The following is a 20559-nucleotide window of genomic DNA, read 5'->3' as shown; positions in this document are numbered from 1 at the left end:
AATGGGAACCTGACAAATTTTGATAAAAGAAATGCAAAAAAGAAAAGTAATCAGAAAGTAATCAAATGTAATACATTGCATTACTTTAAGTAATTCAAATTGTTAACATGTTATCTAGTAATCTGTACCCTGTTACTTTTAAAAACAACCTTCCCAACACTAATGAATGTAGCTACCAGCTGATTATATTTTGAATGATCTAAATCTGCACAGTAATTTATGATGTAAAATAAATCAAGTGGAGTAAAAACAATGTACATTATTAAAAGCACCGAATCAGGAGTAATTGTGTTGGTATAAACTGTATATATAAGCTTTATCTTGAGGCGATGCAGCTGTTGTACAACCACCTTATAAAACCTCGTGTTTTGTTGGTTTTGTAACGTCGTGTTTGGAAACGTGACGGACTCACTGTGCACGAGCAGCAGCACTGAAGACCTATACACACCGGAGGACGCTGCCCTGAGTCCGTCGTTGTCTTTGAGATACATTAGTGAATCACTGCTGTCTTATTGACAACGATAAATATGTCGACCTCCCGTACAGTCATATGTTTACTGAGAAACGACCTGCGGCTCCACGATAACGAGGTAAGAGAAGCTGTTACGAGTTTAAAGTTGAATTAAATTCATCGTTATTTCATTTCAGAGCACATTTGTAACTTAAAATTAAACGCACTCGTTGTAAATAATGTGCATAAAGTGTAATATTTGCTTTATTGCCGCCATTACGGGCACATTTTTAGCATATTATGTAATTTGTTTGCTACTAGCATCAAGCTACGTTCGTTACGTAGGCAGTAACAACAGTGATACTTCCGGTTTTGGTTCCTTGAGAATAAAAGCCTCTTCTTTAATTTAAATGAGCAGAAACTTGAATTGTTCTCAAAAACTGCACATATTATTTCAAAATAGTGTTCTCGAACCGCCTTTTATCCCCACCGTGTAATTTTTGTCTAACTTTGTGTGGGACAAAAACTACAGGCCAACAGTCAGCCATACTAGTGAATGGTAATGTCAACTTCCGGTTGGACTTTTAAAAAAAAAAAAAAATTCATTTTTTACTTTCTACTTACCTACTTTTTATTTATTTACTCTCTTTTTATTTTCAATGTAACTGAAAAATTATATTCAAGTGTTTTCTGTAATCATGTCATGATAAATGTTCCTAAAAGATGATTGTATAACCCTTATTTTGTTTTATTCACATGCAGCTTTTCCATTGGGCTCAAAGAAATGCAGAGCACATTGTCCCCTTGTACTGCTTCGACCCCAGACATTATGTGGGGACATACAACTATAACCTACCAAAGACTGGGCCTTTCCGTCTGCGCTTCTTACTGGAGAGTATCAGGGACCTCAGAAACACATTGCTCAACAAGGGCAGGTAACTAAACTGCTGTTTGCTGGCTAGTCTTTCTGTGTATGACCTCAATTCCACTGCTTCATTTAACGCTGACTTTCTCCACAGTTCAGCACTGAATGTGAATGTGTGCTGTGACACTTGTGCAGACCTTGTCCCCAGCTTTCTAGGAATAATACAGATGTAACAGACTCAGGAAACACCTGAGTTTATAGAGGGTTATGTTTATGCTAACATGGGTGCTGCACACACTGTTTTTACAGGTCAGCGTGGGGGAAGTTACTACCTTTTTACCCAGGATGCAGCTTGCCTGGCATGGTATTAACTGGGACCTATTTTGTGTGTGTGTGTTTGTTTTTATGTGTGACAGTAACCTCGTGGTGAGACAGGGTAAGCCAGAGGAGGTAGTTGCTGACCTCATCAAGCAGCTGGGCTCTGTCAGCAGTGTGGCTTTCCATGAAGAGGTAGATTTTAACAGTCTTCCTCTTGTTGCAAGTATCATGACTTTATTGCATGGTCTGTTGATTTTGACAGTCTTTCCCTCGTGTGCTCGTGCCCCAGGTAACTTCAGAAGAACTGAATGTCGAAAAACGAGTGAGGGATGTTTGTGCACAGATGAAGGTCAAAGTTCACACCTGCTGGGGGTCTACGCTGTACCACAGAGAGGATATTCCTTTTCACCACATATCCAGGTGAGAGAGAATATGGCTTGTGTGGGACAAAGCATTCAGGTTCTGCTTGTTTTAGATTCTTACATTTTTATGAGTGATGTAAAGTAAAGGTCCAATGTGTAGGATTCAGGGGGACATAATGACATAAAAGGAATATTTTTATAGATCACAACTTTCTGTGGGAAGTGACGTATACCTCTTTCAGGCCTCGTTTTGTGCATATGCAATGTTTATAAATGAGAGCCCAGATCTGTTTGTTTTTGAGAGAAAGTGTAGCGTCCCAGTCAAAATGATACAAAACTGGACTGATGGTCTAAGGCAGTTTAATTTGTTCTCAATTAACTCCATGGACCTATGTAGAGCTGAACAGAAATTAACCAAACGGAAGACAAAACAATGCACGAAACTAGTTAGCAAGTTAGCAATTATACCAAAAATTCTAAATTATTAAACAATTAGACACTAATAAATGCATTTAATACTTTGTTGTCCTCTCGACTGGCGCTAAACTCTTTCCGTTCGTCCTTATTACTTTTTCATTTTCCATTTTGTTTATCTCCGACTTAATTTTTCCTTGTTCACAGGAAATAACAAAATAAAGGCAACATAATTACGTTACAAATGCAACTTTAACACGCCAACTACTGAACATTTGGGTCATTTACAGAAAGAGACCTCTGCGGAAAATTCAGCTCGTAAAGGCCTCCTAGCAATGAACACTGAAGGAATTCTAACCAGGAGAAGTTTCAGCTGGTTGCTATCTACAATCCTCACCACCAGGTGTCACTAAATCCCCCTAAATCTTACAGACTGGACCTTTTAAAATGGTTAAGTTATTAGAATATCTTGTAACATTCCTTCCCGGTCTGTTAGGCTGCCTGATGTGTACACTCAGTTCAGGAAGGCAGTGGAGACCCAGAGCAGGGTGAGGCCTCTGTTCCCGACTCCTGAGCAGCTAAAGCCTCTCCCTGCAGGGCTGGAGGAAGGAGCCATTCCCACAACAGAGGACCTGCAACAGACAGGTAAATGATCCTAATGTTTTATCTGCTCAATCCAAACTGTTTTATTCTCCCTTTGTGTCTTTCGTGTTCTGCAAAATTGCTGAAATGTTTCTCAGTATCACCGAGACAAATTCCTGTACATTTATTTTATGCGCTTATTAAATTGACTTTTGTGTAAATGTCTTTACATGCTGCTGGCAATAAGGAAGCACAAATTGCTTTTATGCGGCGCCTCTATTAAGGAAATCCACACTGCTGCTACTTTCAGAATTCAATAGGCAGACTGCTGAGCCCAGATTTACTGCCAGCAGCAGCAGCACACTGGCTCAATTTCCATGTATATGATTAAGCTTTTACGATTCTTTGTGTCTTAATGCACATCAGGGAGTGTTTAACGCATATGAGATCAGTCGGATGCTGAAATGCTTCTCTTGTTTTATTTTTCTAGAGCCTGCGGCTGATCCTCGCTCAGCCTTCCCCTGCAGTGGTGGTGAAAGTCAAGCTCTTGCTAGACTCAAACATTATTTCTGGGACACTGTGAGTACAACTTCATCACAAACATCACTAGTAACTGCTTATAAAATGGCAAAGGAAACTCATGGTGATGGATTATCTTCTAGGTGTAATGAATATATGTTGTCTGTTTGCAGAATGCTGTTGCAGCTTACAAGGAGACTCGTAATGGATTGATTGGTGCGGATTATTCCACTAAATTTGCACCCTGGTGAGTGTTACTGTGTCATTTCCTCCACTGCTGAATGCTTACTACAGTTTGATGTTCCAATCCTATAAATACATCACTAACGGTCCTCCTGGCATTCTGCAGGCTGGCAATGGGTTGCATTTCACCCAGGTATATTTATCATCAGATCCAGCAGTATGAGAGGGAGCGGACAGCCAATCAGAGCACATACTGGTGAGTCTGGAGTTAGAAATGACTGGAATACTTTGATGAGTGAGATACAAAACAATAGAAATAACATTTATTCTATCATAGACAACTATTTAGTCACAAATAACACAAATGTTTCTGTCTTTCAGGGTCATTTTTGAGCTTTTGTGGAGGGATTACTTCAAGTTTGTAGGCGCCAAGTATGGAAACAGACTGTTTCAGATCAAAGGTAAAATAAGCTCAAGTCTTCAGCTAATTTTTACACGATATTAATGAATGTAAATTCATGGTGATTTTATCTCAGGACTTCAAGACAAATCCATCCCATGGAAAAAGGACAGGAAGCTTTTCGATGCGTGGAAAGGTTTGCACCATTTCTTCCTCATTGTTCGATAAATATTCTCTCATAAAAGTAAATTTAAAAGGTGTGTGTATCAGTATGTGCAAATATGTATGATTTGTAATCACAGAGGGACGGACAGGAGTGCCCTTCGTGGATGCCAACATGAGAGAGCTGGCTCTGACGGGCTTCATGTCCAACAGGGGGCGGCAAAATGTTGCTAGCTTCCTCACCAAGGACCTGGGCCTAGACTGGAGGATGGGAGCTGAGTGGTTTGAATCCCTTCTGGTAAGTGGGTTTTAACTTTTGAAAAGTGAAATGGTGTATATTAAGGGCATAATTAATAAAGCAATATATTATTTCATAATGGAGATGGTGTGAAATATTTAGCCTTTACATACTTACCCCTTTTCTTTTCATTGAAATATGATCAACCTCAAGTCAACCAAGTGCCTCATCCTCTTCATTTTAAATTTTTCCCTTAAAGATTGACCATGATGTCTGCAGCAACTACGGCAACTGGCTTTACAGCGCTGGCATAGGAAATGACCCCAGAGAGAACAGGAAGTTCAACATGATCAAGCAAGGCCTCGACTACGACAACAATGTATGTTTGTGAAGATGCATGAACTGTTAGTTTCACTTCCCTTTGACTTTTATCTGGCCATTGTTAAGACTACAACACAAAATGTCTGAGTCACACTTTGTGTTTAATATTGCTGTTACATAGTGGTGATGAAACCAGGCTGCGATATGGAATTAATTGATTTATTACTTGGTTACCTAACCATGCGTCTGCTTTAGGGTGACTATGTGCGGCAGTGGGTTCCTGAGCTGCAGGGGATCAGGGGAGCAGACGTGCACACGCCGTGGACCCTCAGCACTGCTTCACTGTCACATGCTCGAGTGTCTCTTGGTGAGACCTACCCCACCCCCATCGTCATGGCGCCTGAATGGAGCAGACACGTTAACAAGAAGCCGGTGGGTGTTGGAGAAAAGGGAAGTGGAAAGTATGAATTAGTGCTGATGTTGTGATAGCTATTATATGTTGCACTTCTTATTCCACTACATTTATCAAACAGATAAATGACATGTTAATTTTCAGGTCAACATTTGACCTGAAACAATCTAAGATACGCCTGCAAAATACAAAGTATTGTTAAATATTAAACCAGTGGTTCCCAAACCTTTCTTGACAGCTACCTCTTACAAAAAATCAGTGTGTGTGTGGTTGGGTTTGTAAGTTGATGGCAGTTCCACCAAAGAGATTTCCCCGTTAAACTTCTCAAATGTTTTAATTTAAAGACTTGTTGAATGTCTAAAAAGGTCATGACCCCTCAGATTTATCTTGTGACCTTTTGGAAGGATCCCTAATTGATAAATGACACATTGATGAATCAATCAACAGTCTAATGATACTGTACATTAGCTGCTTTTCTGCATAAGGAATACTTGTACATTTGATGCTTAAAGTATATTTTGCAGATACCACTTCTTTAACTTTAATAAGGTCTGATTTTGAATGCAGGATTTAACTTGTAATAGACATTTTTACAGTAAAGTATCGGCACGTCTGCTAAAGTAAAGGATTTTAATACTCTTTGTACCACTGGCAAACAAGAGCACTTAAAGCTGTGGTCAGCAGTTTTATTTTGGCATCAGTGGACAATATTTCCCCCAAAGAACTTTGAGCATTATGTAATTCAAGTTGTCTTGGAGATCACTGGCTCTGTTTTCAGGCTTTAGAAAATCTAGCTCGTGACGGGAGACTTTGGCCAGTCACAGGTCGTTTCAAAGAGAGTGTTTCCTATTGACTGTTCCACAAATGCAGATGCATGTGCATCTGGGCATTTCTTCAGATGGTCAAAGCCTGATGCAGTGGAGGAGAATCCTGCAGTGGAAGTTGCTATTTCAATTGGCAATAACTGCCTATACTGCAAAGAAACCTGAAAAAGGAAAGATGGACTAATCAGAAAGAGAGTCTGGCAATACGCGGACCAAAATATGTGTCAATATCAGCAAAGCGTTTCAGAGATGGAGAGAAAATGTTGCTAATACAAATCACAGCATGTCCTCTGCCTCAGTCCCTGCTGCTACAGACCAGCTCGCCGGGAGGAGAGCAGGCAGCAGCTCCTGAGACGGATCCTCAGTCAGCAGCTGCAGCAACTTGAATTCAGCTGGCATCTGGGGAATGGACAGCTCCGACTTTCCCAATCTGTTGCTGTCCTTACACAGTTTGCCCATGAAGGGTTAGATCTGGTGCTGCTGCTGGTCAGCGGCCCACTATAACTGCTGATTTCAAGCCACTACAGCCGCCATCTGAAGGTCCATCCCTGAAGCTTCTGCCCGCCCCCCCTCCTGTCACATTTGTGGTCTGATAAACCGAGAGAGAGACAAACACTGACAGCTGACTCATATGAACATTGGCAGGTCTCACCGTTCCACGATAGACTACAACTACCAAGTAGAACAGCAATGCGCTATTGATTTACCTCACTCAACACTTAACACTCAAATAAGTGGCTGTGTCTCGCACAATACAAATAATCGCTAACCATCACATGTCGGTTATTATTAAGTTAAACGACAGTCGAGCCATTAAAAAGCTTGGTGTTGGATGTTAGCCGCTGCTGCTAATTAGCTCATGCTAACATGCTGGAGACGGTCCTTCAGCATTGCGTCTAACCTGTGTTGCACAGTCGGAGATCAGACCCTTGGCGCAATCCTGTTGTTTTCCTCTGGAATTGTGAAAGATGTCCACACCGCGACATGTTTTGCCCTCTAGACAGCGTGCTGCAGTTCTTCTTCTTCTTCTTCTGTTAACTGGCAGCACACAAACCTAGTTTAAAGCTACATGTACCACCACACACTGTGTCAGGTGCGTAGATGCTGCCCTTGTTAAGTAAATGAAAGCAGTCTGGTGCTATTTAATGTCACACTATTTAGCTGCTCGATATATCGTGCATCCCGAGTGGAGGGTGTATTTTTAAATTCTGTTGCTTATATGTTTACCCTTTACAAAAACTGCCTACCCCAGCTTTATTGTTCTTATTCTACTCTAAATGAAAAAAGTTGCCTCACTGTTTTATTTTGCAAAATCACCGTAAATGTTTGATTCCTTTAATTCCCAGAGTGGCGCAGGGCCTTCACCCAGAGGAAGGAAGGGCCCGTCTCACACTCCCAAACAACACCGGGACAGAGGCATCGACTTCTATTTCTCCAGAAGCAAAAACCTGTAGTGTTTGCTTTGAGGCCATCAAACATGAGGACAGAGGCTCAGAGGATGGACGCTCCAGTGATGCAAACTCAGACTGTTGCTGTAAAATCTGTGTCGTGCACTGACGCACTGATTGAGGGAAGTTGCCGGATGAGGATTTGAGGAAATGGATGTTCTTACTTTTGCTTGAATATTTGAAATAGTCTGATGTACGTGCGTGCCATCAGTTCTCGAAATGTATCCGCCTTGTGAAGCACCTTTTATGGGCTGGTTTCCTGTCAGACTGCAGCTACTGTGAAAGCCACACTGTGGTTTTCAGTTTTAGTGCTGTGGATCTGTAGCTGCAGTTAGACATTTTTGACATTTTCATAGGGGGGCTTTTTGTGTTTGAGTTTTTCTTGTGTGATTTTTGTTATGTAATGCATTAAATTAAAAACACTTGACATCGTGATTTCAGTTATTTATTATACTGTCAGAGGAAGGGGGTCGAGCTGAGCTTGCCAGAGCAGTTATGAATCTAGATATGAAAGGAGAACAGAAACACATTATTAACCAACTCTTTTTTTACACCAATATTTTCTTGTGGTGCCAACTGCTGCAAGGTAGTCACATATGTCTAAAAAATGATTTCGTTTCTGGTCAGCAAAGCGTTAATGCCAGTAAAACAGTACCTGTAGTTTTGTGGAAGTGCACTAATGTGGCTGGTGTGAGGAGGTAAACAGTGAAGACAACCCTCCTCCTCCATGTGACGTAGCCCGCAGGATTTTGCATCACTTCCTTGTTCTGTTATCAAGCGAAGTGTGGGACAACTCAGTAATCAAAAGTCACGCAGACTTTCGCTGTAATGTTTTTGTATGTTTAACTCTCTGTCGTCTCCGGAAACTCTCCGACATGGCGTGTAAGGACCCAGAAGTGGACTTGTGGACGGTTCCTCTCGTCGCCCTGAATGTGCGCGTGAGGAAACAGCTGGGACTGTACCTTAACCCCAGGAGCACTGTGGCCCCGGACTGGATGGCTGTAGCGGAGGCCATGGGCTGCACTTACCTGGAGATAAAGAACTATGAGTCGTGTGTAAACCCCACCAAGGCGGTGCTGGAGGACTGGCAGGCCCGCTGCTCGGACGCCACGGTGGGGAAGCTGCTGTCGATACTGTCAGACGAAGTGGAGAGGAAAGACATAGTGGAGGATCTGCGTCCTCTGATAGGTGCGTGTGTGTCTTTAAAGACGTGTTTTTAAATGCTTATCTCCTAGTATAAGTGCACAGTATGACAATATGTGTAGCCTAAGCCTGTTTTATCGCCTGCCCAGCACCTGTGAACTCCAGGAGGTGATTCACATGCCTGAATTCCCTCATTGCAAAAAGTAAAACACATATTTAGGAGTTTACTGTGTGAAGAAATACCTGCTTCAATATATGTAATGGGCTTTACAGCTAAATGTGTACTCATAGTACTTTTCCAAATGATTCAGTCCACTTCCTGTAACATCTCCCTCCACTGACTGTATGCAAACTTGTGTTATGTGCCCAATGTGTGTGTGTGTGTGTGTGTGTGTGTGTGTGTGTGTCATCAGATGAGGATGTCAGGAAGTATCTTGACAACCAGAAGAAGAAGGCCGAGCCCCCACTTCAGGTCCCAGAGGTGGACAGCTGCCTCCCTCGCACCCCAGAGAGGTTCGGTATCACCCTGGAGGACGACCCCGAGGGTCAGTGTTTGTTTAAGTTTTATTTTTGTTTCCATTATCATCACAAAAAAAAAAGAAAATCCAAACAAAACTTGCAGTCCAACATTATTGCATCACTTGAATTTAATTTTATTTATAAAGCCCAATATCACAAATCACAGTTTGCCTCAGAGGGCTTTACAGCATACGACATCCCTCTGTCCTTGGACCCTTACAGCGGATAAAGACATGTTAAAGCACCTGTAATAAAGAGTCACCAGTTAACCTACATATCTTTGGAGGGAGGAAGCCAGAGTACCCACAGTAAACCCACACTGACACAGGGGAGACATGCCAACTCCACACAGAGGGCTCCCCCAACCAGAAACCCTCTTGTTGTGAGGCAGCATTGCTAACCACTGTGCAAACACACAATTTAATGTTCCTGAATAAGGTCACTTTGCATGATAAGTACTTTAAAGGAGCTGTATATGACACTCAGAGCATTAATACAGCAGCCAAAACTATTTGCTATGTAAAGATATAGTGAAGTAACGGCATCCTGAGCAGATAATAAAGTCACGCTACCTCTGTGTGTGCTGTAACCTGGGCGTCTCTGTTTGTTGTTGAGGTAGACGGTCCAGTGGTGCGTGCATGTTAGCGCATGTGAGTCATTGTGTGTGTATCCCAGTGGCTAGTTAATCGCCGCCACTCTGCATTGCATTCATGTGGCGGTTAACACTGATATCAAAGCAAAGCACCTATTGTTTATGGTAGCCGTAACGTTTTTTTGGTATCACGTGGAGTTGTCAGGCAGATAAAAATCTCAGCTTGGTGGGAAATATGCCACACAATTAATAATATCATCCGTAGCATTTTCAGTAGCCTCCTATTTTGTGACCTATATGATATGTTGCCAAGACAACTCAAGTATAAACTTGTGTTATGCAGACCAGATTGTTTGATATTAATCACCAACAGATCTATTTATCCTCTGAAGCCGTACAGTGTGTACCTGCCTCTTCAGAGCATACACCACATCCTCAGTGGTGTCGGTCTTCCTCTTAATGTGCCTGGTGTGATTAGGTGATAGCATCATGTATCAAGTTCTCCAGAAAGTCCTTGAACACACCGTGGGTCTCTTTGCTTGTAGAACAGATCAGAGACACGCTTCACTCCACTACGGCAAGCCAGATAGTGGATAGCGAGCTTTGTGATTACGTGTCAGCACTGTTGCTGTTTTTAATGCTGTTGGCGCTGTTAGCACCGTTAGTTGCTAGCCACCGGCTCAGCCACCTCCATGTTGAGAACCGTGTGCAGACAGTCAGACTCTGAAACATTAGATCTGCTCTGAATGTTTAATACAGCTCTAACTATTGATACTTAAAGTAACAAATCACATTCAGTGTGTTACGCTGCACTTTGAACTCTTGTATTTGAATAAACAAGCTGAAATGCATGTTATGATTAATTTATGAGCTAAAAGTTGGTGTACATATATTGCGCCTGACTTGTTAGAGGGCGAGTGCACAGCTGTCGTCTGTTCAACACCAAGAGAACAGATTATAAGTTTGCATAAATGCATATCGGATGAAATGAGTGATAACAGAAAGCTTCAATATTAGAAATACTTATTTTAAGGTTACCAACAATCAAAAGCTTTTACTGTTCTTTAACTTTTTCCATGCTACCTGTCATGTTCAGCGGACATACCCCCTAACTGTCATGTGGTGGCAAAAATATTATGACCCTGTAGTGCGGTTACATTATATTAGCATTTGCTCAAGTAAGACATGAGATAATGATAGCAGCATTTTCTGTGGTAAGGCATTACACAGGAAAAGCTTCATCTCGCCTACTAATCTGACAAGTTATCTAAAGCTCTAATCGCTCAAGGCTGTACTGCTGCACCGTTCCTGTGCGCAGTCTTGAAGTTTCCTAATCACGCCCATGTTTTGCTTCTGTGGAATATATTTCACTTCTGATGAACACTACTCCCCCCCCCCCCCCCCCCCCCCCAAATTTTATTGTGTGTATATTTTGTTCTGGGTCGCATGCAGTTATGCAATAGTGGCTTTATAGGGATAAATAAAGTTATTGACTTGAATCTAACTGAATCCAGGTGCCCCTGAGCTGTTTGATGCCTTCATCTGCTACTGCCAGAGCGACTTTGAGTTTGTCCACGAGATGATCCGCGAGCTGGAGCAGACGGAGTGCAGGCTGAAGCTGTGTGTGTTCGACAGAGACGTCCTCCCGGGCTCCTGTGTGTGGACCATCACGAGTGAACTCATTGAGAAGAGGTGGGATATCGACATGTGTTAATCATGTCTGGGTCTATTCTGTTGCTTTGGCCTGTAAGAACAAACATGGCAGCCAGAGCACGCACGCTTTGCATGACCCTGTGCTTTTCAGGTATTGCTGGAATGCGCACGAACTCTGTTTTTATTTATTTATTTTTTCAGTCTTTTTATTGGTATTTTAAGTCATACAAAATGGACTAAATCACAGATACAACAGGAAAAATACAATATACCCCCCAACAGAGCCCCATCCTCACTGTACCATTCACCAATCAGACAGAATCAACCACATAAACAATTACAAGTACATGTAAATAAATTAATTGTGACAAAAATCATAGTTGAGACACACAATAAATGTAAAAAGTGCAACAGACAATTAAAATAACATTTAAATAATAAATTAAAATGATAAAAATATAATAATAAAATGAAAAATATGTATAATTAAAATAATACATAAATCAATTTAAAGATGAGTAGTAAGTACTATCTATTATAGGGTCACTTCATAAGACTGCAATATCAGTGGTGTGCATATTTTTCTATACTGGTTAAAAAGGGTGGTCAGGTAACATAAAATTTCTGAGCACGCCCTCTTGTTGAATAGCTAATTATCTCTAAAGTCAGATGGTTTGTAAGGTCTTTAATCTTGAACTTAAAGGTTGGAGAAAATTGTTCCTTCCATTTCAGCAGTATGAGTCAGATTTTTAGATTTAGATTTTTGTTGTTTTGTTTTGTTGTAGTTACTCAGATGCAAAGACCAGAGAATTATAAGAAATAAGAGTATATAAATATAAAGCAATAAAATAAAATGGAAATGAACATGTACATTAAAATAAAAATAAAAAAATAGAATGTGCATTATGTTACAGTGTTAAACTACTAAAGATATAAAAATATTAAAAAATAAAATATATATTGCCTCTGTGCTGAGGCTGTAAGTGTGACATTTAACTACAATATATACCTTAATAGAATAAACAAGAATAAAATAAAAGTGACCTTAAAGAAATATGTGCAGTTATGTGCATGATAAAGCTGTAAAATACTGCAGCAGTAGCATAACAGTACCAGAACTGTATTCTGGTGCAGCACAGACTAATGTATGTAGGCACAGGATGTGAACCAGGCCTGCTGTTGATTAACAGTTAACAAATATATTCTAATAGACTGTATGAGAACATAGAGAGAAAAGACATGAAAGGTTCAGTTGTGGCAGAAAGCTTAACCTTGTTATTAACGGTTTCATTTTAAATTAAGATCTAAAAAGCAGGCCGAGAGCAAGATATCTGCGTTCTTTGTCTGAAAATCTCCCTAAATATGGCGTGACCTTATGTGCAGGTGTAAGCGGATGGTGGTGGTGGTTTCTGATGAATACCTCGACAGCGACGCCTGTGACTTTCAGACCAAGTTTGCTCTCAGCCTCTGTCCCGGTAAGCAACATTTTTGTCATGTAAAACAGCTCTATCATTCTTTTTCCACCGTAATGCCGGCGCATGCACGTAGCTTACCTTTTTATTCTCTGTGCTGTTTCAGGAGCTCGAAATAAACGGCTTATTCCAGTGAAATACAAGCCAATGACAAAGCCGTTCCCCAGCATCTTGCGCTTCCTCACCATATGCGACTACACCAAGCCTTTGACACAGAGCTGGTTCTGGGTACGGCTGGCCAAGGCGCTCTCGCTGCCGTAACCAAGGACCAGGCAGTTAATGGAGTTTTTAAACGTGCCTTTTTATTCCATCAAAGGGGATTTTGGACGATGGCCAAACATCACAGGTTGAAGTGCTGTTGCTTGTGATCTACATCCTGCTGGCTTCTGACTGCACTCATCAGTTACTGTGTGTATACAGTATATATTATAGTGCTTCTGTATGTGTTTCTTGATTTGTATATTGTCACTATGAAAGTCAAGCTGCACAAAGATATCAGCAAAGTTCTCACTTTACACAGCCATTATTATGTCAGAACAAGAATAACACAAGTTGTGCCTGGCGCTGTTTTGTATTTATGTGAGGTATATTGCAGAGGAGGATGTGTTTGTATTTGGGGCAGCATTTACCAAATGCTCAGTGAAGGTTCTGTGGAGTTTTTTCTTGTGCTGGCCACTTCCTCTTGTGAGTCGACTTCTACAAGAGATTGGAGCTGAAGAGGAAGAGATGTTGTGATTATTCCACTTGTTAATTTTTTACTGACTGCCTTTCTCTGTCACTTTCTCTGTCTGTCACCACAATGTCTTTATATATGATTTTGTACTTTTGATGTGGTCTTTTTTAGAGCTGTTTTATAAAGTGAATTAATTCTACCTTTGATAAATGGTCTGTATTTTATTTTCTCAAAATAAATTTTCACACATTTGTCATGTGCAGTTTTATTTTTATTTAAAAAAGGATTTGTACAGTCATGAAATGTATAGTATGTTCAGGTGTTGTCCAGAGTGTGTCGCATTTGTGCAAAGTCCTGCAGGTTATGAAATTAACCAACAGAGGTGTCACTAATTGAATGCTGCAAAGAGGAACTGTTATGGCTTAGTGCACAGTTAAATGAGCATCCAATCACAGAGTAGCATATGCGGTGCTGTCCAATCAGAGAGCAGGATGTTCCTGGAGCGACACGCCCCTTTTCACAATCTAATTGTGAGTGATTCTGTTCCCTGAGTATTGCGTGTCAGGCTGCACTTCACAGCCTATTAAATACCTTAATGTGCTCCAGAAATGAAACTGTTTATTGATAGTGCTATGTGCTGATGTTAGCACAGAATTATGTGTATATATTTTTCCTTCAAAAACTTTATTTATATTAAAAAGATAGGCTATACAACCATTTTCATACAAGGAAACAACAGCATGCCAGAGGTATTAATAGTCCTTTCACAATTAGTTAACTGACAATTCAGTGTGTACTTCCTTTAAAATACTGAAAGTCTTAATGGATTTTTTATTCTTGTTTTCATCTCTTTGTGAGGTGCCTTACTGTTTGAGTTCAACAATAAACTGATGAAAGCAGGGTTTGGAATCAGACCACATCAATTTGTGGAGATGGAATTTACTAAAAATGACCAGAAGCTGAATAATACCGGTAATATTTCTATCCACCCTATAGAACACAAAATATAACATCACATCAAACACATTAAAATGTATATTAGAGTCAATTTTCCTATCTATAAAGTATTGCACATCTGTCCAAAATACAATTGAATGATCATAGTGAAAGAATAAATTAAATATTGTGTCTCAATCTGAATTACAAAAGCATATTAAATCTATATTTAGCTAAATCTTTCAAAAAAAAAAATCGCAGCTGGGTACATTCAATCTAACATTTTAAAGGATACTTTTTTTTAAACTTCATTATCAATACAATATTTAAAAAAAGGTAGGGAAGGTCATGCATTTTAAGCTGGTCACTTAGGGAGGCTCAAGTAAAAATATTTGTAGCTTTAAGGAGGGTGAATTTTTTTATTTTTAATATGACAGTAACATATCATTTTTGTTTACCAACAACATTTCATAATCAAACCATGAGCAATAAAAAAGTGATTTATTTTTGTATATAACATCCTTATTATTCTAGATAAAGGGGCAACTAAAATATTTTTATATCAATTGTTTTTATATGGTAAAACTGTTTTTATAGCCAATAGCCAAGCTAAAAGGGCTTGCCACAATAGTTAGCTAATTTATTCATTTATATTTTATTTATGTGTAATATCAATGTATTTTTTTCTTCTTATTATTCATATTTTAATAATTACATTTCAACAAAATTATTTGTTTATTTATTTATTTACGGTTGCAGTGTGAGAAGAAGGAATGCCTGCAAGGCCTGACTCCGGGCATAAAAGTAGTAGGAAAGGTTTCAACAGCCCGCCATTAAAAGTGTGGCGGAACGGTTAACGGCTCGTTTCCTTCCGGCACGTTTTACCTAATATTATTTCCTGCAGTGCTTGTTTTACCCAGAAAGTAAAATTCAGACAAATAATTACGTGTAAAAGATATAAAGCTAAAGGTTGTGTGTAGCTGACGTTTTAAACCGCCACCCCTGCGTCTTCAGTAACTACAGTGAGTCCGGGGCACAGTGCGGTCTAACCGCCCACACTCAACATGTCCGCCGCGAAGGTCCACATTAGCTCAGTAGGAATGCGGTAGGCGGGGCTGCTACGCTCGTGTCAAACTTTGGGAATGACAGGAGTGCTGCAGGATTCGCAAAGAAGGGGAAGTGTCGCCCTTGTTGGTCCTGTTTGGATTACTTTGACTTCTTTTTACGCACAGTCTTTGGATTCACGACCTTTCTACAGATAGCACGGCCTCAGCACACTCCTCAGCCATGTCGGAGGACCTGAGCTCCCAACCCTGGTCCATCAACAAAGATGATTATGAGCTACACGAGGTGATTGGTATGTGATCCTTAGCTTGTTAGCTTCGCGTAACGTTATGTGTTAACCGACAGTCTGAGAGATTCTGCGGCTAGCTTCGTAAAAAGGGGGCTTATCACGGCTAGCTAATATCTTCCAAGTGTAAAGCGAGCAGAAGGCATCTTCTTTCCCTGGAGCTCGGTTAACTTCATCCTTTTGGCAACTTGGCAATCCTAGCCGGGCGGTGTTTGTGAGTCAGTGGAATGTTTCCAGTGAGAGCGGTTACCCCGTCCGCTGGGGCTATGCCGAAGTCGTAAACGAGCGTTATAACGTTAGTCTAGTCAGGCACTGACTATTTGCTGGAAATACATGCTTTCATTAAGAAGTCGGTTATTTATGTGAACAGCTAGCTTAACAATTTCTTATACACTCTGGATAGAGGGCGTCGTATCTATTAAATTTTAATAATATTCACTATATCTCATTTACATTTGCCAGCTTTGGTATATCAGACTAAATCCAACCTGCTGGGTAGCTTTAAAGCAGAAGTGACATTACATATAACACACTTACAACGTTATATTTTCATTTGGGGAACACATTAGTTACATTGCAAATGCTAAAGCAAAGTACCAGCTACGTAACGTTACTGTAGGTGATAAACTTTTATACTGTCCCTGTGTTCACACCCATTCCCATTAAAATACACTGGATATTCAAGTACAGAACTTCTTCCAAAACACTAGTGTTGCCAATGCAGAGTCCAGAGATTATACCTCACGGTCCTTCCCAGAGTAGGGTATTGTTTTGGGCAATTTACTGCCTGAATTAATCCAGTTATGCGAGAGCTCTTTGGAGAGGATTAATCAGTATTAAATGGCTTCTACCCACGTCTCTCGCAGAAAATGGGAAAAGTCATTTGATAATTTGCTGAGTAACATCATCAGTAATACTTAATTCAAACCAGTCTGCACTGAACCTCCAACCATGTTAGTTTTTGCACAATGATTGCTTTGTTTGCATGGCCACATTTCCTCCAGTGTGACAGGAGGTATAACACCTTTCCTTTGCAGTGTCAAGCCCTCAGCCAGTCCTCAGGATGGCTTACAGGTTGGCAGGTCTGAGGAATGACAGCTTTACTGTTGAGGCCTTGAAATGTTGCCACCCCGTAAAGACCCGACCCTGTTCTACCTTTGGCCGACTTTGTTTCGGAGCAAGGAGGAGAATAAGAAGGAGTGTGTAACACATAAGTAAAGTATTGTCCTCTCAAATCAGCTAGTTTGTGCCTCTGGTTTACTTTACCTAAGTGGTGCTGGCTTCCTCTACAGGGAATCTGTGTGTTTATAGAGGGTCCATTCTGCAGGCCCTTAATTAACCATTTTGTATATTTTTAAAAGTCCTGGATTTAACTTTAAACCATTTCTACATTTTCAGTTTTTTGTAAAATTTGATCTGGAGCACCGTACAAGATAACGCCCTGCAATTTATAAAGCCCCTCTTGTATAGAAACCAATTCTGTGGCATTTTCCGACTCAGTGTTTGACACAAGTTGTCAGCATAGGTTTGAAGCTGGTCAGGCTATTTCAAGCTCTGGCTGTGGCATGCTGAGGGCAAGGGGTTATGATTATCAATTTAGCCGTGGAAATGAATTGTGCACTCAGCCCGGCCTCTTCCCCTTGTTTTATAAATTGCTGAAAACTGATTACCAGTTGTGCTTTAAATCTGAAGCAGTCGGTCAACCTTGTATATCATCTAAATTAGCCGAACCCTCTGTGTGAGGTTGTGTTCCCAGGCTCCTCGTGAACACAAGTTGAACAAGAACACTCCTCCTGTTTGGCATCTGTGTCTGTTCATATTAAACCTTGCAAACAGTCCTGTGGAGTTCTCTCTCTCTGTGCTTAGAGTCTTTGCTTGATCACCTTCTGAGCTTTAGGTCTAAGTTGTTGCAGTTTTCTCTTTCAGGCCTCCTTCTATATCAGTGATTGGTTTCTTCCAATTACTTAACATGTTTAGATGATGAGGAGTTATTGGCTTTTACTCTAAATGAAGATACTGTGTAGAGCTGTAGCTGTTGTGTAGACTGGGGACTGCACTGAATCAGAGTCTCTTCCTGACATCGTTTTCCTCAGGTTACCATCTTGACATTTGCCATCACGTTTTCCCAAAACATATATGCCCTCCTAAATCGCAGCAGAGAATTGAACTACTTTGAAACAACCCTAAGATAGAAGCTTCAAGAGGGAGAAATTGCTTGAGCTGCAAAGCCAGCAGTGTGGTCAATGTTTGGATGGCATATTCTCGAGGTTGCACAACAGTCAGGGGTGGGCTGTGTTGGTGTTTTGGAGTGTGTGTTTGGGGAGGAGGGTGGGTAAACACAAATGCTGTATTGAGTGCTTTAAATTACGACTAATTCCGCTACTGTTTGTATTAGGAAGTTGATATAAATAGGCTTTTTAATTTAGATCTTTCTTTGATCGTGTCTCTCTGTCATTACTTGCAGTGGTACTGATGTTTTAACTGCTTATGGCATCAACAATTGAATAAAATAGTAGGTTTTAATGTGATAGTTTTTCTCACAGTCAGTTAATATCCCACCAAAATACAGCATGTTAGTACAGTATGTTCACACACTTGTATTAAGTTGTGATTTAAGGCCCTCAGTGCAAGAAGTCCACATATAAGATGTATTAAAAACACAAAAGCCACAAAAGGTTTTTTTATCACATACGACAAAAGGAAGCTGAAAACAGGACATATTTGGCATTTTACTTCAAATAACGACCATAACTATAAACTATTTTTTATCAAAATAGTTGCTGATTATTTCTCTCTTGATGGACTCATCATTAGATCGACTGATTAGCTCTACTTGCAGTATTTAAAACTTCAACAGGTAACCTTTCGCTGAGCTAAACTACTACAACAAGCTCCCAGACCCCAACTCACCTCTAACAGAAACTACTGTTGGGGAGACAGTCTAAGATGTTGCCTCCAGATCTTCTGCTCAGCTGGAAGGTTGGTGTTCGGAGGATGGCCCTGCATACCCAGCATGCCCAGCAGAGCTATTGTTTTGGTAACTTCCCCAGGGGAAGAGGACATGTTATTACACAGTTCACACCCATTCATTTCACCGCACTGAGCATTGGATTATACTGGACAGAGCCCGTAGGAAAAAAAAAAAGCACCACAGCTTGCTTTCTCATTCTGGATCAAACTTTGGATCATTCATATTGGCAAATGTGGACTGGAAACTTTCTGCTCCCACTGTTTGTATCCACGGGCAACCATGTTTCCTCCCTGCTGCTTGTCGTGTCCCTCTGATGGGTTTAAAAAGCTTCAATATGTTTATGTTCCGGGAAACTTCTAACAGTTGCGAGCAACCCCGAGGATAACATTTATCTAGCTTAATGTCAGCTTCAAAGTTGGGCCAGATTAGTTTTTATTACACTGCACCCTGCGGTATCATGTGTGACATTTCTCATTGTACCTTTGAATAATGTGTGGAATGTCAGCCAGGTATGCAGAGGAAATGTAATAAAAGGTGGCTGACGGTGAGGGCAGGAAAGGCAAACTGGGAGCTGCTGCCACTCTGCTCGTGACCAACTCCATTAGGAAGCTAATTCAAGGCTGAGCTAATCTGATAAGATATTATTGTGCTGGATACTATGTACTTTCTTGTGGGTAAGAAAAATGAACTAGAACAGTGACTCATCTGTCTCCGTACCTAGTGAAATATTTTCACTTTTTCATGAGGCAAACTTTGGCTCAATATTGTGAGGTATCATTTATTTGGAGTCCACACCTCATGAGTAACAGCTCTTTAATGAAACCTTGAGATTTAAATTGCTTCTTGGTATTTTAATGGTCTTTGAGCCGCTTTAATGATTTTAATTATAATGCTGTTGCTTTGTCTGCATCCTAGATAAGCTTATTATGCCGTTTACTATTCCTTTGTGTTTTGCTATCTTGATTATGTAACAAACAGACTTTATACAGATGCACCATAATAGGAGGACTGCAAACATTCTATATTCGTATGTCATATCCTTTTAAGAGCAAACATGTCAGCTTGCGGGTGAATGGCAAGCCCTCACTGGAGTATTTAGGGTTAAACAGATAAGTCCATTGTGACGAAAAAACTCTTGCATGTCCCATTCACACATTGCCAGCTTATAGTATAATGCGTATAAGGCTTCTCATGCAAAGCTGGATTTGTTTTGAGGAAACATGCTTACAGACAACAGGTGCTACTTTCTCAAAGATCATGATTGTTTTGTCAATTTCTCCCCCACAAGAGGGAAAGAGAAAAGTTGTCTCACCCTGTCTGCAACTTCTTTCGCTATCTAAAGTACCTCTGCATTTAGAGCTGTAACAGATTGTCGCACATATAGAGTGAACGTTCAAGCAAAATGTGTGGAAAGACAATAAAGCACAAATTGCAGAGTGAAACTTGCAGCTAAACGTGTTTTAGAAGTCGGAAAAATTCTCACAGTAAATTGAGGTCTTGGTATTTGTAAAGCTCACAACCATATCAGTTAAGAAAACTGAGATCTGAGATCAGAGATCAGTGCTAACTCTTGAATAATTGCTGGGATAATTTTAAATGTTAAGTACCGGGAACAGAAAAGGAATCCTCTGCAGAGCATGTGCTTTTTAGAGGTTTTCTTGACATGTTTTGGGTTTATTTTGGCTTCTGACACACACAAAAGAAAATAAGAGCAGCTGCATACTGTAATTAGTTAGATATTTTTTCCCTG

At 40.4% G+C, this 20559-nt stretch overlaps 3 protein-coding genes across 3 annotated transcripts in view; all 3 read left to right on the top strand.

Moving 5' to 3' along the window:
* The first annotated feature begins 379 nt into the window (after positions 1 to 379).
* cry-dash (cryptochrome DASH) lies at positions 380 to 7926 on the top strand. The gene is made up of 14 exons (XM_033638919.2): positions 380 to 590; positions 1214 to 1386; positions 1733 to 1826; positions 1924 to 2054; positions 2907 to 3055; positions 3483 to 3571; positions 3685 to 3758; positions 3861 to 3950; positions 4076 to 4155; positions 4231 to 4290; positions 4397 to 4554; positions 4754 to 4873; positions 5071 to 5247; positions 7398 to 7926. The coding sequence occupies exons 1-14, from the start codon at positions 528 to 530 to the stop codon at positions 7503 to 7505; spliced, it is 1566 nt and encodes a 521-aa protein (XP_033494810.2). The 5' UTR covers positions 380 to 527; the 3' UTR covers positions 7506 to 7926.
* Positions 7927 to 7959: 33 nt separating this feature from the next.
* myd88 (MYD88 innate immune signal transduction adaptor) lies at positions 7960 to 13807 on the top strand. Its single transcript, XM_033638920.2, has 5 exons — positions 7960 to 8687; positions 9056 to 9187; positions 11268 to 11445; positions 12790 to 12881; positions 12985 to 13807. The coding sequence occupies exons 1-5, from the start codon at positions 8375 to 8377 to the stop codon at positions 13137 to 13139; spliced, it is 870 nt and encodes a 289-aa protein (XP_033494811.1). The 5' UTR covers positions 7960 to 8374; the 3' UTR covers positions 13140 to 13807.
* Positions 13808 to 15631: 1824 nt separating this feature from the next.
* Positions 15632 to 20559, top strand: part of oxsr1b (oxidative stress responsive kinase 1b) — a 48759-nt gene continuing 43831 nt past the window's right edge. Inside the window, exon 1 of the mRNA XM_033638827.2 lies at positions 15632 to 15844. Within this exon, the coding sequence (XP_033494718.1) occupies positions 15775 to 15844 (70 nt within the window). The 5' untranslated portion in view covers positions 15632 to 15774. The remainder of the gene's footprint in view (positions 15845 to 20559) is intronic.

The sequence above is a fragment of the Epinephelus lanceolatus genome, chromosome 20, assembly GCF_041903045.1.
Source record: "Epinephelus lanceolatus isolate andai-2023 chromosome 20, ASM4190304v1, whole genome shotgun sequence".
NCBI classification, from domain to species: Eukaryota; Metazoa; Chordata; class Actinopteri; order Perciformes; family Serranidae; genus Epinephelus; species Epinephelus lanceolatus.
This window is presented reverse-complemented; position numbering and strand designations above follow the sequence as displayed.

Excerpts from the sequence above, each read along its gene's own strand:
- cry-dash (XM_033638919.2), top strand. The coding sequence starts at position 528 with ATGTCGACCTCCCGTACAGTCATATGTTTACTGAGAAACGACCTGCGG. Across the intron at positions 3,572-3,684 it reads AACATTATTTCTGGGACACT|AATGCTGTTGCAGCTTACAA; the intron begins GTGAGTACAACT and ends GTCTGTTTGCAG. Across the intron at positions 4,291-4,396 it reads GCTTTTCGATGCGTGGAAAG|AGGGACGGACAGGAGTGCCC; the intron begins GTTTGCACCATT and ends TTGTAATCACAG.
- myd88 (XM_033638920.2), top strand. The coding sequence starts at position 8,375 with ATGGCGTGTAAGGACCCAGAAGTGGACTTGTGGACGGTTCCTCTCGTC. Across the intron at positions 9,188-11,267 it reads CCTGGAGGACGACCCCGAGG|GTGCCCCTGAGCTGTTTGAT; the intron begins GTCAGTGTTTGT and ends AACTGAATCCAG. Across the intron at positions 12,882-12,984 it reads TGCTCTCAGCCTCTGTCCCG|GAGCTCGAAATAAACGGCTT; the intron begins GTAAGCAACATT and ends GTGCTGTTTCAG.